The 15,238-nt window shown below is 41.1% G+C and overlaps 1 protein-coding gene across 1 annotated transcript in view; it reads left to right on the top strand.

The window, feature by feature from the left end:
• Window positions 1–15,238, top strand: part of LOC140245048 (uncharacterized) — a 124,073-nt gene that overhangs the window by 96,033 nt on the left and 12,802 nt on the right. The window contains 1 exon segment of the mRNA XM_072324642.1: window positions 12,881–13,129. Coding sequence (XP_072180743.1) covers window positions 12,881–13,129 — 249 coding nt within the window.

Below are 15,238 nucleotides of genomic sequence, written 5' to 3' on the forward strand. Positions count from 1 at the left end.
AACTTGCCCCAGAGCAAAGAAAATCATAAGGAAATATTGGATATCTGTACCCCAACTCATACATTGTATGCATGGGAGTATATGAGTAGGAATCACTCTGAGGTTGGGTTGTCAGGTGGTCGGTAGGTCGGTTGGTTTGTTCTTTGCACAATCTTGTGGCTTGAACTACTCTCATTTTTTTTTGAGTGACTGACGTAAAATTTGGCATTTGTGACCGCTATCATAGGTTGATGTGCAAGACACCTTTTTTTTTGTCTGTATAAAGTAATGCATTACCATGGTAACAGCACATTTTTTATAAAAAATCTTGCAAAATGTTGTGGCTCAAACTACTCTCAATTTTTTAGCAATTGACATAAAATTTGGCATGTGTGACCGCTATTGTAGATAGATGTACAAGACACGTTTTTTGTCAGTATTGCAAAATGAATTGCCATTAGTCGCATTAATCATATTTTGCTTTCTCCTTTGTTTTTTCTTTTCTCTTTCATCTATGCAGGGAAAATCTGGCCAATGACAGATATCTGCAGTCGCAGATGGACTCAGACCAGTATGTGCCCATCAGGACAATAGCAAACTTCAATGCGGTCAAGAAACTGACCCATGACCTGCAGCTTGTTATAGATGTACTTCGTGGTGAGTAGTAGGAAGTAGTCTTTGCTCCAGGTATATTAGAGAAAACCAGAGCTGCCCCGTAGTCTTTTCATGACAGATATGGAATAGGATGTGTGCATCGGTATCAGACCCCACAGATTGCAGAAATTGGTCTCCCTGCCTGAAGTCAGACTAGACGTCAGATCTTGCCACAGTTGTCATAATCATCACATGGAACACAATGTCATTATCATATTGACAACAGTCTGATTAGATATTGATAGTGATACTGATGATGATGATGATGATAATGATGATAATTTCGCTACTACTAAAATTATAGTGGTAATGATAATCATTCCATCAACTGTGGTAATATCATTGGAACAACAGAGATGATTACAAAGTAATGACAATGTATTGATGATATTGATGAAAAGTGCAAAAACTAGGGTATAGGTATCATTTGTACAGCCCCTCTCCGCAAAGGAAAAGAGAGAAATCAAACAAAAATGGAAAATGAATACTAGTAATTTGTGATTATGATAATAAAATAGTTTTTGTACTTGGATTGACCAGTGTTTGAAATCCATGAAGTACAGAGGAAAGTCTAGCTGCCCAAGTGCCGTAAATCTTCATTTCTATCCCAAGCACTCTGGATGATAACGGTGTTGTTCATCGTTATTGCCATGTTTGTAATGATTTATATGGGGGATCTTCTTTCATTACAGGGGCTCGTATACAGGTCGTAAAACCTTGCACGTTATAATCACTGCTGCTGAAGAGAAGCCACCGTATACACACTGGAGTATATTCCCTGTATTTGCAGGTCCCTTTCCCCGAGAAGATCAAGAGTAGCATATTACCAGATGATAAACATGTTGTGTTGGCTTTAGATGCTACTTGGGTCGGAAGGTGTGATGCCCATGTGCACTGACTTTGTTGCTGTTAGTTGTGGTAGTTTTGATGGGGGGGGGGGGGGGAGAATTTCAGAATGGCAGTGTGCACAGGTGCATTCTTAAATGTACTTTTGGTTGTCTTGTTTTTATTGTTGCGGCCTCCTCAGTTGATGAGAAAAATGAAAATATTGTCCAGTACGAACACTTCCCAATATCAAAAACCTCTCAGAATAATTCGGGTTTGTCTTTGTGTGTGTTTGTGTGTGTGTGTGTTTGTGTTTTGAGAAAGAGAGAGAATTCAAGATCTAGCATGATATTTAGTGAAGATGATTACTCAGTATTGACCAATGTCTTTAACCCGTTTGATTTTGCTACAACATGCATTTCCCATAGACGCTTGCCGAGTATACTCGGGACACGTCCTCAACATGTTAAACTTGTCTGTTCAAACCTGCTTTGAATGTTGCTTCGTTCTGATATTCAAATACTCCTTCTCCACTAAAAAAAAAAAAAAAAGGAAGAAAAGAAGATCGCTTGAAGTCGCAAAATGCATATATGTACATTTACAGTTTATCCCATGTGGTTTTGTTAACTGGACATCAAGTATTTTAGCTAGAAAATACTCCAGTTTAGGACACACAACACTTTGCTCCTTGTACCTACTATTACTGTCGATCCCAGTTGAGAAACCCGAATTTGAAGTCAGAGCCTTGCATGGAGTGAAATTCTGTCAAAACCTTACAGTCCCCTTCATGTCTCCATTGCATTATATTTCATCACTGGGATGACAGAACCATTTGTCTCAAATTTTTGATGAAAAATAACATTTTTGGATTAATTGTCAGAGAATCATTTAAGTGTTGTCCTGTCCAAATCCTTGCTGTCTAACCCCCAGAATGAAGTCACCACTGTAAATCGAGAGAAAAGTGATCTCATTTGTTATATTGCTTTGGGTGCCGCATTTTTTTTTTCTTTTGCTCTTAACATTTGACATTTTTGAGATTACGCGATGATGTCTCCCCAACAGCGATTTTGCTATGTTGTTTCACATGAGAAACCAGCGGCCTTTGCACTTACAATCATTTGGGCGTGTCCTCTCAATTACCGCAGAAAAAAAATATTCATCAGCTGTGCCCTTTTATGAGTACTTTTTCCACAAGTCTCAGAAAAATATTACCATCATCAGAACATTGCCCCCATCTGATCAAGTATCCGCCTTTTGATGTTGTTTGTGTGTTTTTCGTGTGTGCTTGTTTTTTATGGTGATGACTGCCGTAGGAACATTTTATAAGCTGTTAAGCACCTCAGTCAATATGGAATTGGGTCAGCCTTACATTAGACATGTAACTGCCACTGTTATGACCAACCTGGGCCTCCCAAGAAAAGTGGGGGGGGGGGGGTCGGGAGGAAGGAATCACTGCTAGCTTCTTCTTTTTTTTCTCGTCGTTCGCTTCGCATAATTGATGTAGGCTTCACTAATTTCGGCATCATGTCGTCGTCTCTCATTAGACTTGAGTGTTTCTGAAACCACAAGTGCCTCAATTTAAATGCAGTTGGGGGGGGGGGGGAGGGGAGGAACATAGTCGGGGCCAAAGAGGGATGGAGGGGTTGGCGGAAGAAAGTTGTGCCAGCCGTAGGAAATAATCATGTGCTCTGCAAAATTGTCCGCAAATGCAGAGATAATGGGTGGAGTGAGTCATACGCGTCTCATACTGCCGCGAGGAGTCGTGGGGGAGAGGGAGACACCTTAATTGGATGGAATAGCGCCTCGTAAATTTCTCTGAAACCAAAAGCCACAGACTGAAGGGTGTCGTATCATGGTGTCTAATGAATGAATGAATGAATGAATGAATGAAAGGGGGACGGGGAGGGGGAGGAAATCATGTAAATTTTCAACAATGCATGGCATGCATGATACTATGTACGGCCTGTTTTACAGAAATTTAATTGGATCAAGATTGTCAGATTTTTACAGATAATTGGTGAATAGAACGAATCTGGAGTATGCTTTCTCGAAATTGTTACATTTGTACTGCCAAACCATTTGACATTTATACATGTATTATTTGAATGAGCATTGCCATAGGCCCAAAGTAGACTACAATACAGCTGCAATGTACTGGTAATTCTTAGTTACCAAATGAAGTTAGGTTTTACAGTATTGAAGTCCAGTTTGACTTTTTTTTTTTTTTTCATCTACAACCACCACAGGAGAGACATTTTACAATCATTTGTTGAAACAAAAATAAAGACAAACCAAACAAAGAAGTTTTGGAGAAACCAACCAGTGACTTAACCCCAGTGTTTTTGAGGGGGAAATTTATCATTTATAACTCCATGACACATATGTACGCCAATTAACTCGAGTTGACATTTACATCTTACATACACAACCTCATTCATTCACAGGAAAAAAAAACAACAACAACAACAGGAAAGACTAGAAGTGTCCAGCATCACTTTTATGCCTGTCCTTATTATTTGAAGGCAAAAAAAAAAAAAAAAAAAAAATGATGCATGTCACATTCAATACCCATTGCCAGTTGGAAAAACATGGGATGACTTCTGAAAGAGAGTTTCCTCCCTTAAAGCCGCCACTTGCTGATACGTCATACATCTTCACTTTCCTCTGTTTAACATGTCACATTGGGTTAAAGGTAAACAGATATCAAACACCCTCGGAGAGCCTCTGTGCTTCCCTACTAGTGGTGTATATAAACAATTTACCTTTTCTGCTTCTTCCCATTGGGTTCACATCATTAACTGCGGGGAGATTTCATTCAAATGCAGGACATTAAACATTGCTGTCTGTGGTCCGTGGAACTTTTCCTTGGCAGTTAATGTTTATAAAAGAGTATGTGTCCTGATCTAGGGACTCCTGATCTCCTGACAACTCATTCAGATCCCTCAATTCAGTTAGTACTATATCTTTTTTGAGGAGTGATGTGTATTTTAGGCATAGTTGTGTATTGAGATGTCATTTGTCCTTGTTATTCTATCTTTTCTCGGTGTCATGAAGTTTGCTTGAAATGTGAGTTTTGCACATAAGGGGAGAGATAACAGCTTTATTATAGTGAGTTTCCAAGTCCGATGTGTGCTTTACTGGAAAAATGCACAAGATGTAAATACATATTGAACTGTTGTAACACTGTTTTGTTTTCACCGGCAATTCTTTTGCCTTTTCTTGTCTAGAAGGTTGAGATTTGCCTGCACAGGTGGAATTTATATGTATAAAGTGGTAGTACCAGCAAAAGGATTTGAATGCACAGACACAATATTTTTTGTGCAGATTTGACAAACTGTCACAGAGAAGTAACAAAAATTTGATGGCTCCTCCTGTTAAGTGCTGAACCAATTGAAGACGGGCTGATTTTGCTACAACACGCATTTCCCATAGACACTTGCCTGAGTATACTCAGGACTCCTCCTCAATGGGTTTTAAGGAAGTTGGGTGGCAGATATCAGTAGGGCATAAGAAAAATTGCAAAAGCAATTTGATATGTTATGAAAATTGCTCGCAAGGTCAGATGCCTTGTAGGAAGCCAGGTGCAATCACCATGAAGGTTGGATTTTGATAGGGATTAGCTCCGAGGGGCATTCCACCAAATTTTACCTGTTTATCGATTACGCAATGTTTTATTAAATTTCAGAGTCGCCGTTTGTCCAGGTGGACAGCAAAGGGGAGAAGGTCAGGCCCAATCACAAACGATGTACGGTCATCCTGCGAGAAGTGCCGGAGACGACGCCCATCGAGGTAAGTGCACTCGTTTCATTTGCATCTCAGACGTGCAATATTGCTGTCTACAAGAAAGAGGAAGTCGCTGGTAGAAATGCTGTGATGAAGATGGGGGATTTAGACAGAGCAGTGCAAAGATGCGATTGACTCTTGCAATCTTACAACCTTGCAATAGAGCAAGTGTCTTCAACAATTACACTAACTAGAGTAAGATGACTTTACTCTAGAATGTCAAATTGCTTCCAGTTTGAAGTGCAACAATTGAATGAAGTCCAGTGTACATACGCTGTTGGAGCTCGGGTCACAACATACTGTAAAACGAGGAATGTTCGTTTGCATATTAATTTCGCAAATTTCTCGAGCAGCAACATTCGCGAAATTAAAATGCACGGAAAAGTTCTTGCCTACACAATATGCATTGGATGCCGTCGGCTCCAATTCGCTAAATTTTCACGCCGCGAATATATTGTGTTTTACAGTACACAAAAATTGATCTTCCTTGGGACTTTATAGATAGTCCTCTGACACATTCAAAGGGAACTTTGATGTGGAAAGAGGGTCAGGCGTTTGTTTATATATATCCCAAATGCGAGCAAGTGTCCAGACTTGTATGTAGCCAAGTTTAGCCTGAGATCACACTGGATAATAGTCATAATGCAGATGTCGTCTCATGGTTTAGCCCTAGTAGGCACCATAGATACAACTTGTATTCTTGTGGAGAATTTGTAGCATGAGAACAAGTATTCATTCATACACCAGTCATAATATTCTTTCGAGAGGAGTCCATGTGGCTTTGTGACAGCAACATCTTACCTTTTGGAGACGAGAGAATCTAAAAAAAAAGAAATAAAATAAAGAGAAAATTGAACAAAAATAGCCAAAAACAAAATCATGTTTGTAGACATGCAAATGGTTGGATGTAATCATCTATGGACGAATTGTGAAAGGTTTATACTTTGTGTACTTGTAGTTGCCTGCTTTTGTCCTCAATGATTTGGTATGGTATCAAGGAGGTATGCATTCAGATACAGGATTGGAGGCTATCATGCAGCATACTATGGACATGACATACAAAAAAAGAAAAAAAATATATATATTATGTAAATTGGGATATTTGTGGGTCATTCAGTAACCCCCATCAGATTGGGCAATGCCTTCCCTTCAGCAGGACCAAAAGCTTCCGTTTTGATCCTTGCATGTTTGCCGACAGGAAATGCGCAAGCCTTTGCCCATGACTGCGGGTGCATACTTGATCAAACAGGGAGAGTTGTGTAAAAGCCCCGTGTGGCACAAGATTGCCAGTCTCATATTGGTTGATTCATAATTTTTTCAAGCTTTTTTTTTTTTTTTAATCCGGAACAACAGCCGTCGCAAAATGATTTTTTTTTTTTTCCTGTTAAAGCTTGTGAATGACCTGAAAACTAATTTGTCACAACCAGACTGTTATTTCAGCCTGCTTTTGTGAAGAATTTTCTGTTTGATCATGAATTGAGGTGCTGTTTTCAAGAGCACTTTGCTTCCATTGCAAGTTGCGATCACAGTGACCATGGTAGTAGCCAAGTAACAACCAATCAGCTGTGAGTATATAAACCATCACCATGGTAACTGGATTCGTAACAATTGAAAATAACTACCAGCATCCATATGCTTGTCAGTTGCCGTAGCAATAGTGGAAAGGAAGCATATTCCCATCGACACTGCTCAATGTATTCTCCATTTCTGTGAGCTTAACTGTCTTTATGTTCCATTCATAACATGCCTTAGCAAGATATTTAGGCATGAATGCCATGTTCACCATATTTCTCTCTCCTGCAATGTAAAAAACAACAGAAAAAAATCAAATGCTGGATGTCGGCTAAGAGAGAATTGAAATCAAATTTTTGACCCGCAGGAGGTGAAGGCCCTGTTCACACATGAGGTACATCACCTTCGAGTCTGATTCAGATGCCCAGCTGGCGTACAGACATCTACGAGAGCGAGTAAAAACTTCAGGGTAAACCATTATGGTGAGTCTGCTCTTCCCATATTTTTGTTTCTCTCTGCCTTTGAGAAAATTATCTTATTCAGTTATGATTTGAAGGAAAAGAAGATAATACTCATACATGATATTCTTGCATTGTCAAAAAGGGAGCCATTCGGAGGATACTAAATAATTGTATGGATAGAATTCCGCGAAGCTCAAATGCCTTACCAGCCTACGCTCATCCGCCGCCCCCCTTCTGTTGTTTTCCTTCTTCTTGACTTCCATATTATTTAATACTTTCTTTTGATTGTGAATGTGGGTTGCAGGTCATGACTGAATTTAAGACAGTGCCCCCCCCCCCCCCACACACACACACACACCAATCACTTGTACATGTGTATAAAGCACAGTAATTTGTGTTATGAAGTATGCGTGCTGTTCCGATGCATTCTCTGTTCACTTAAATCCGAAGATGTAGGTATACATGTTATCATGTTCGTGGCTCGTCCTCATGTTTCAGCTATTCATACTGTCATGGCTGATAGCTCTTCGGCCGTGAGTCACAGATTTTTTGTTGTGGTTATTTTGTCGATGTTCCATGCAGTACTATGCATGACGGTGAGTCACATGGAATTGGGAAGAGGGGAGATTGAAAGGACACGCGTTGAGAGCTTCCATGTTATCTAATGCCACATCATAAACACAGCGAGATTACGCGCAGAGCCGATTTTTCCATTTGCCTCGGCCAAATGGCCAGTCGGAAAATATGTCTGCCATGATTTCGTTTGGCAAGCTATATAACGCAATAGTGAAATATCTGATGAATAAGACTTGGTTCTCCCCCCCCCCCCCCCCCCCCCCCACCACTCTCTCTCTGTCTTCAGCACGATACATTCGGAACATGGGAAGGATAGATTATGTCGTGTTGTGAGTTGCCTCTAGTATTGACCTCCGACCGCTTTCTATGTTAAACCCCGCTGGCAGGTGGCCAATGTCACATGTAGGGGGACGGTATTTGAAAATGGGGCAGGGTCAGGAGCACACAGCACATCCCATTATCAGCTTAATGTGGAATAGAACCCATGTCCCGTCCCACCCCCCCCCCCCCCCACACACACACACTCACACTTAATATGCATCAAGGTCTACCAAAGAGAGCAGTCAATTGGGATAAATGCATCTTGACATCAAAGTGGTTTGTTCCCTGTCTTCTCGGTAGAATCAAGAATGAGTTGGTGTGTCAATATTCCCACAGGATGATTTCCCCACCTGTATTCTGTCTCATTCTATTGCCCAAATTTAAAGACTATTTCAAGTTTCTGAAATGGTTTGGAAGAGGGGCTGGAAAGCTGCCATAGCAAAACAAAACAAAATGTAATCCTGTGACCATGAACCGAGTGACCAAGGCAGATACATTATAGTTTAAGTACACAGATGTTTGTGATCTTTGAAGTTTTAAACTCCAGTGATTAGATTGAAGTTGTAAACTATGAGGCGCATCCACACAACACCTAGTCTTCAAGATTAAACTGGAGGAGAGCCCCACTCGATGATTTAACCACAGACCGGGATGAAATACATACACGCAGCACGAGCGAAACTCAATAATGTAGGATGATACAGTAGTGTACAACACACACCGGAGGTTGACGGGGAAGCTAAGGGGGAATGGGGTTCACGGAGAGGTGACACTTACTTCCAAGTTCGTTGATTATCGCGTCCATATATAAGTTAAACTACAAGTGAATTGAATCCACCTCTACCCTCCCCCTTGTGGCTTGTGGATAGAGTGTAAATCTTGTGGTTCCGATCATCTTTCAAGATTGCAAACTTTGAGTGCATCTACACAATGCTGAACTATGAGCTGATCATTGAAGTGTTAAACTTCAAGCTAGTCTTGAACATTGGGAACTTTATGTGAATGTAACGAATATACATGTATTTGCACTGTACACTATCAATTACTATGCACACTGATGGATGTTCAATTGATACTTCCCCCGGCTGCATCATCTTTAGACTGGCAAAAAGCAGCAGAGAACAGAAAATAGTATTCAAGTGCGATATTTCAACACTGTCAATTAGAGAGAAGGCTTTACATGTACATTGTACCACCAGTAGGGCTGCATCCTGTGTATGTACATCAGTGACGTATATTGAAAGAAATTCTGTGGATGTTATAGGGAGGGGTTAATACTAGAGGTGACAGCCATCTTTGTGCAAAGTCTCCTCCAGTTCACAAAATTCCATGCATGTGTGGTGAATATTATGCTGAGTGTGTATTTTTTGTTTATATCCAAAGTAGGAAAATATAATTATTTCAGGTCTAGAATTGTCCTTTCAGACATTTTTTTAGAGTGGTCTTTTTCATTTTCAGTGTGATAATAAGCAGAAACGAAATGGGAATTAGTACAGTCTGCTAGAAATTTGTTAAAACATGCCTTCTTCCAAGAATGATCTGTATCATTCCTTTGGCATCATTGTTGGTTTCTCAATGTGTGCGAATGTAGGTGAAGATCTCTGTGTTATCAGTATGCATTTACTGCACGTGGATGTGTGTTTATGTGTGTGTGTGTCTGTGTGTGTGTACCTTTGGTTACGTGTGCTTGTATGCATGTGTTTATGTGTGCGTGTGTGTTGTAGAATTCAGCCAAGATTGCGGTCAGTCATTACAAGCTCCTCGTGGTCAGTAATAATGATAAGTGAGTAATCTCCGCGGCCATGCTTTGCACTGCCACTGACCGCTGGAGTGACTGTAGGGAGGTCAACTGACCATAAATACCCTATCCCCAAAGTGTCCTGAAAGGGGGGGGGGAGGGCATTGCCACTCTGGACAGAGGATATGGACTCTCCGGCCAGATTAGCCGCCAGAGGCATCGGTACAAGAGATGTCACATTTGCCTACGCTATTTATGCAGGCTTCTCTCTCTATCTCTACCCCCCCCCCCCTTTTCTCGCTGGCTCGCTAGCTCACTCCTCATCTCTCTCCCATTTCTTTTTCCGCCCTCGAACCCTCAGTGCAGTGGAGCAAAGAAGAGTAGATAGACCACTTTGGCTAATGCATCTTAAACATGAGACTGATGAAACACAGGTGGATTATGGTGTGCACGCAGAGTATTGAGTGTGATTGGAATGAAACTGACCTTGAAATATGACGACTTGCATGTATTTCTAGATTTAGTCTTTCTCTATTCTTTTCTCTCTCTTTGTTTTGTTTTTTCCAGCCGAGGTACAGTAGCTGTCTTTCATTACTCGATTGTAGATAGAATATTTAACAGATTCCAAGTATGGGAGGAAAAAAAGACCCCTCATGATTTCAGTGTTGTTGTTTGTACTAGCCCCTATCTCTAAAGTCATTTGTTGATTGATTTTGGATTTACCCCATGGTTAATAATTGAAGTGCCTGATGAAAGGCGGAATCCATGTACATGTATAGTGTATACACCTATTGTATACATAGAGAATGTACATTGTATGTCGGGACTTGTTTTTGTATATCAATACTTTGGCATGTGTGTACATACAATCGTGTGTGTATGTGTATGTGTATGTTCGTTTGACTGTGGGATGTGTGTCTGTGTCTGAGTCGGTGGTTCTGAAAGAGCTAATTGCATTGATTTTTATTTTTTTTATTTTTTTTTTTTGGGGGGGGGGGAGTTCATTGTGGAGGGTGGGAAAAATCTGATCACATTTTACTGCTGAAACATGCCCAAATTGATAAAAAGAACAGCATACACACGTATTACCAGCAGGTAATGATTTGATAGCCAGCTATCAATCCAAAGTAATTCACACTGGGACAAAAAGACTAAGAATATTACCTTCATATGGTGGAAGAAGATATCACTTGTGTTGTGGATACCTCGAATCTGTTTTTGTGTGTTCATTCTGTCTGTCTCTCAAAAAGATGCAGCACTCTGAAGAAACAGCTATTACCATGACAATGTATTGTCCAAAAATTTAGATATTCAAACTGCTGCATAATCCAACAGCACTGTAAATAATAGTGATTTCTCCATATTTCATGATAACACTTCCAGTATGTAAACTGTACATTGCTTAGGTTGTGGATTGTGCCATTTCCTGTTAACTGATTTTAAATTAAGTCTTTGATCTTTTTTGCCTACATCTGTAGATATTCATAGCATGGGGGCCATAATTACACCGAAGCACATGTCTCAAACAATGGCCCTTTGTTGTAAGAATAGATGAAATATTATATAATTCTTTTCATATCCACTTCAGACAAGGTGTATCATTACCAAGTAACATTATGAAAAAGTATTTGGAAATGAAAAGGAGATATGATCATTACCTTTCTAAGGTGGAGAATGTGCTTTTTACTCAGTGATTTTGATATGCACTGACGAAACAGGTCCCCCTATCAAGGTGCATGAATGTATGTTGTAGCATACTAGCGGTAAGAAGTGACCTTCCACATACCACAGCTACATGTATGAGCTGTTTCAATATACACATGATGGGGTTATGATACATTTTATGTTGAGAGGCCATAATTACTGCGGGGCCACAATTACCCCAGTCTCCCCTACACTTTATATGCAGAACCTTTGGCTATAGATGGATTGCAACATATATGCTGAACCTTGGGCTATGGATTGCGACATATTATTTATCTGCATTGTATGAGAGTGGCCTTCATGTCAGATGGTTGTGCATTGCGAAACCCAGGCTGGGTTTGTCCACTAACCTGACGCTGTGGCCAAGCTTGGCAAGTTGGGACTGGATACTTGGGCTCCTGAAGGGTTGAGATTATAACATTGTATGAAAGGGTTATAGGAAGGGATTAGGAATAGATTTAACATTAAGGATTTGAATAAAGGTCTTGGTTATTAAAGTGTAATGTCTCGGAAATTACATTTAGACAGTGGAGGATGATGCTGTTGTACTTGCAAGGTTTGTGGTAGGTCTGTAATTATAACAGGCAACAGAGCTTCACTTCCTCGTTTAGCGACTCTGTGTAAGACAAAACTAATGTGCCACCCAAACCTGTAGCTCTTCTGGCCTCGGTGAAAGGGGAGTTCTGCTCATAGGCAGAAAGTGGTAGATAATGAGGTTGATCTTCTCAATGAAATTGGATGACAGTCTAATTTAGCTCATCAGGGCTTGCAGGTAGGTATCGATTGAAGTTCCCCGAAGCCCGCCTCTCTGTCATCTGACACTGGGGCCGTGTACCACCCGGCTATTCAAGCCCGATGCAGGCTGCTTGGGAGGTACCTCCGATACATTTGAGATGACATAGTCGGCGAGTAGTAGTGTAGCAGTTGGGTAAAGAAAGGCCCTAGTGATGGGAAGAAAGGGCGAGAAACTTGATTTGACCCCATGAGCATCTCTTCGTTTGAGAGACACTTTGTTGGCATCATTTAAGTGCAAGACTCTGGGCATATCTTATCACAAAGAGTGGGCATGTCTGTCACAAAGAGTTCAAATATTTAGCACAAATTATACTCCTGTTTGACATCCCTGTTTAAATTTCAGCAGAAAATTAATCAATTCAATTACAGCCTCTGACTCGTAAGTGACTGTCGTGTTGAATTCATATGAATATTTTTTTTCGGTAAGAATACTTTATGATAATGTTTAAATGTAAATGTGCATTTATATGGGAATTAATGTAAGCATGTTTTATAGTTTTGTATTTGTTTGTCTTTGCCTTGAATATAACAGGCTAGGATAAAAGCTAAGCCCTTGCAGAGAATAACGTACACCTCCACGCCAAAGGTGATGAACGGCTACCACCTCGCCACCACCTCCTTCTCCCAGGCCCAGACGGCCATGTTCCAGCCGGCCCAGTTCCAGTACACCACCACGGCCCCTACGCAGCCCCTCAACGGCATTCTTCAGCAGCCCTACACGTACTACCCAACCAACGTCCCACAGTGGAGCCCCACGTACTATGATGCTCCGCCAGCTATCGTAAGTTATCTCCCCACCCTTCCAAGCCCTTTTCATCCCCCCCCCCCCCCCCGCCTTGACATACACACACACACACACACACACATACACAAAACACTCTCACCCATATGCAAACACACATACATATAGATGTTAGGCCTTTAGTTTCTCAGTGCTATACACAGCGAACAAACAGTACATCCTTTTCCATCAACCATGCCAACATTCTTGTAGAGTTGAGGCTGACAGCCAGTGACATCCAGTCAATTTAGTGCAAGTTGAATCTGTTTGGACTTGATAATGAGCTTCAGCTTTGATGGTGATTAGCTTACATGATGCAACAAACATACTGACATGCATTGGTATGATAGTTTAGTTCGATTTGGGCAGAAATTCAACGTGAGAATACTGTTGAACCAGAAATACTCGCACATGCATTTTAATTTCACGAATTTCGCGAGAGCCAAGATTCACAAAATTCAAATGCAGGACGCCAAAGTTCTTGTCTGCACTATATGCGTTGAGTGCCAGTCCTGTGGCAAATTGCGAAAATTTCACGCCCCGAAAAAGGCTGTCTGCTCAAATTTGCAAAAATTTCATGCTGTGAAAATATCGTGCTTTACAGTATATAGCATACAGCATGGGAATTGGTTTATGGAGAGTTGACTGTACTTTTTACCTGCTGTATGACTGCCATAGGAAAGGTAGTGCCCTTCTTCTCTCAGCCCCCAAAACATATATAATATACAAACAGCCTACACACTATATCGCAAGGCTAAACACAGCTCATTGCTTTAGGGGAGATAGTAAAGATATGGGAATGATGTTGACGACCGTTTGGTGAGAGTAATGTCGGTAATGAAGGTGTAAGTTGTCATAGTAATAAGGGCTGTCAGTATACCAGTGAAGAAAGTAAACTCCAGCTCAATTTGCCCTTTACTTCAGTGTATTCACATACCTTTCTTCCACACTCTCTTCATGTTTGCAGCAGCATACATGTATAATTTTCCCTTAATTAAAGTATTGTATAAAAGCATCTCCCTAGCTGGGTCCTTGCACTGTCTTAACTTTCTTGTAAAGGTCTGTTACAAAATCTTCCCCATCCTGGCATGAGAAAGGTAGCATAAAAGCAGGTAATGCCCCGTAACTCATTTTAAGTGCCGGCATCTATACTTGTTGTACTGCAGACCCATTAATCTGTATTCTAAGGGGAAGGGAAGAAATAAAAAAAAGAAAGAAAAAAAAAAGGGCAACGACACAGTTAAGATGAACAAGTGTTTCTATAACTAGCAAGTCCCACCGTTGCCTCATCAGAAAATAACCCAAAGTTAGCCCGGAATCCTGGGGGATTTACCCCCTTCCTGTGGGTGTGAGTCACTGAATATTTATGACTTCTGTCATTTAGCTCCACGTGCTGCTCAGCGAGATATATCGGAGGAAGCTGTGTGCCATTTTTTTTTAATACTCTTAATTTTGTGTCGCCTAATCCCAGTATGTCATCTTGCCATGTCATGGAGCGAGACGGAGAGAGAGAGAGTGTGTGTGTTGGGGAGGGAGCATATCAAAACGGCGACCTTGAATTTATGTCCGTGATCTGCCAGAAATTCATCCCTCATTTCTGCCCGCTTCTTCCGTGGCTTATGCACCCCACCCCACACCCCCCCCCCCCCCCCCCCCCGGCATGTTGCCGAGGGGGGATTGCGGGGGTAAAGCCGACACGATTCGGTGTCTGCCGTCAACATTGTGAAACTGAGTCACTGGTGGAATTAATGATGGCCGTGAGCAGAGGAAACTGTCATTTGTCAGCAGGGGGATCAAGTTCGGTTCATTTCTGATGGAGTGGAGTAGAGGAGGAGAACAGTGTGCCGTGCCCCTCTGAATAACATTTAGAGCAAACATTATTATGCAACATTACCTGGTGTTTGGAGCACTGGGGGACTTAAATGTTTGACAAAACGGCAGTGCCAAGTCTATTTCTGTGGTAGTTCAAACATGGGAATCCTGACAGACTGCCATCAAGTTAATAAACCTCAAAGACACTTGGGAATGTTGGCTTCTGTTCAAAGGATTGCTGTATCTGGAGACAATGTGGTATTGTTATTTTTGGGGGGAGGGGGGAGGGGGAGAAGA

The sequence above is a fragment of the Diadema setosum genome, chromosome 22 (assembly GCF_964275005.1).
Source record: "Diadema setosum chromosome 22, eeDiaSeto1, whole genome shotgun sequence".
Classification (NCBI taxonomy): domain Eukaryota; kingdom Metazoa; phylum Echinodermata; class Echinoidea; order Diadematoida; family Diadematidae; genus Diadema; species Diadema setosum.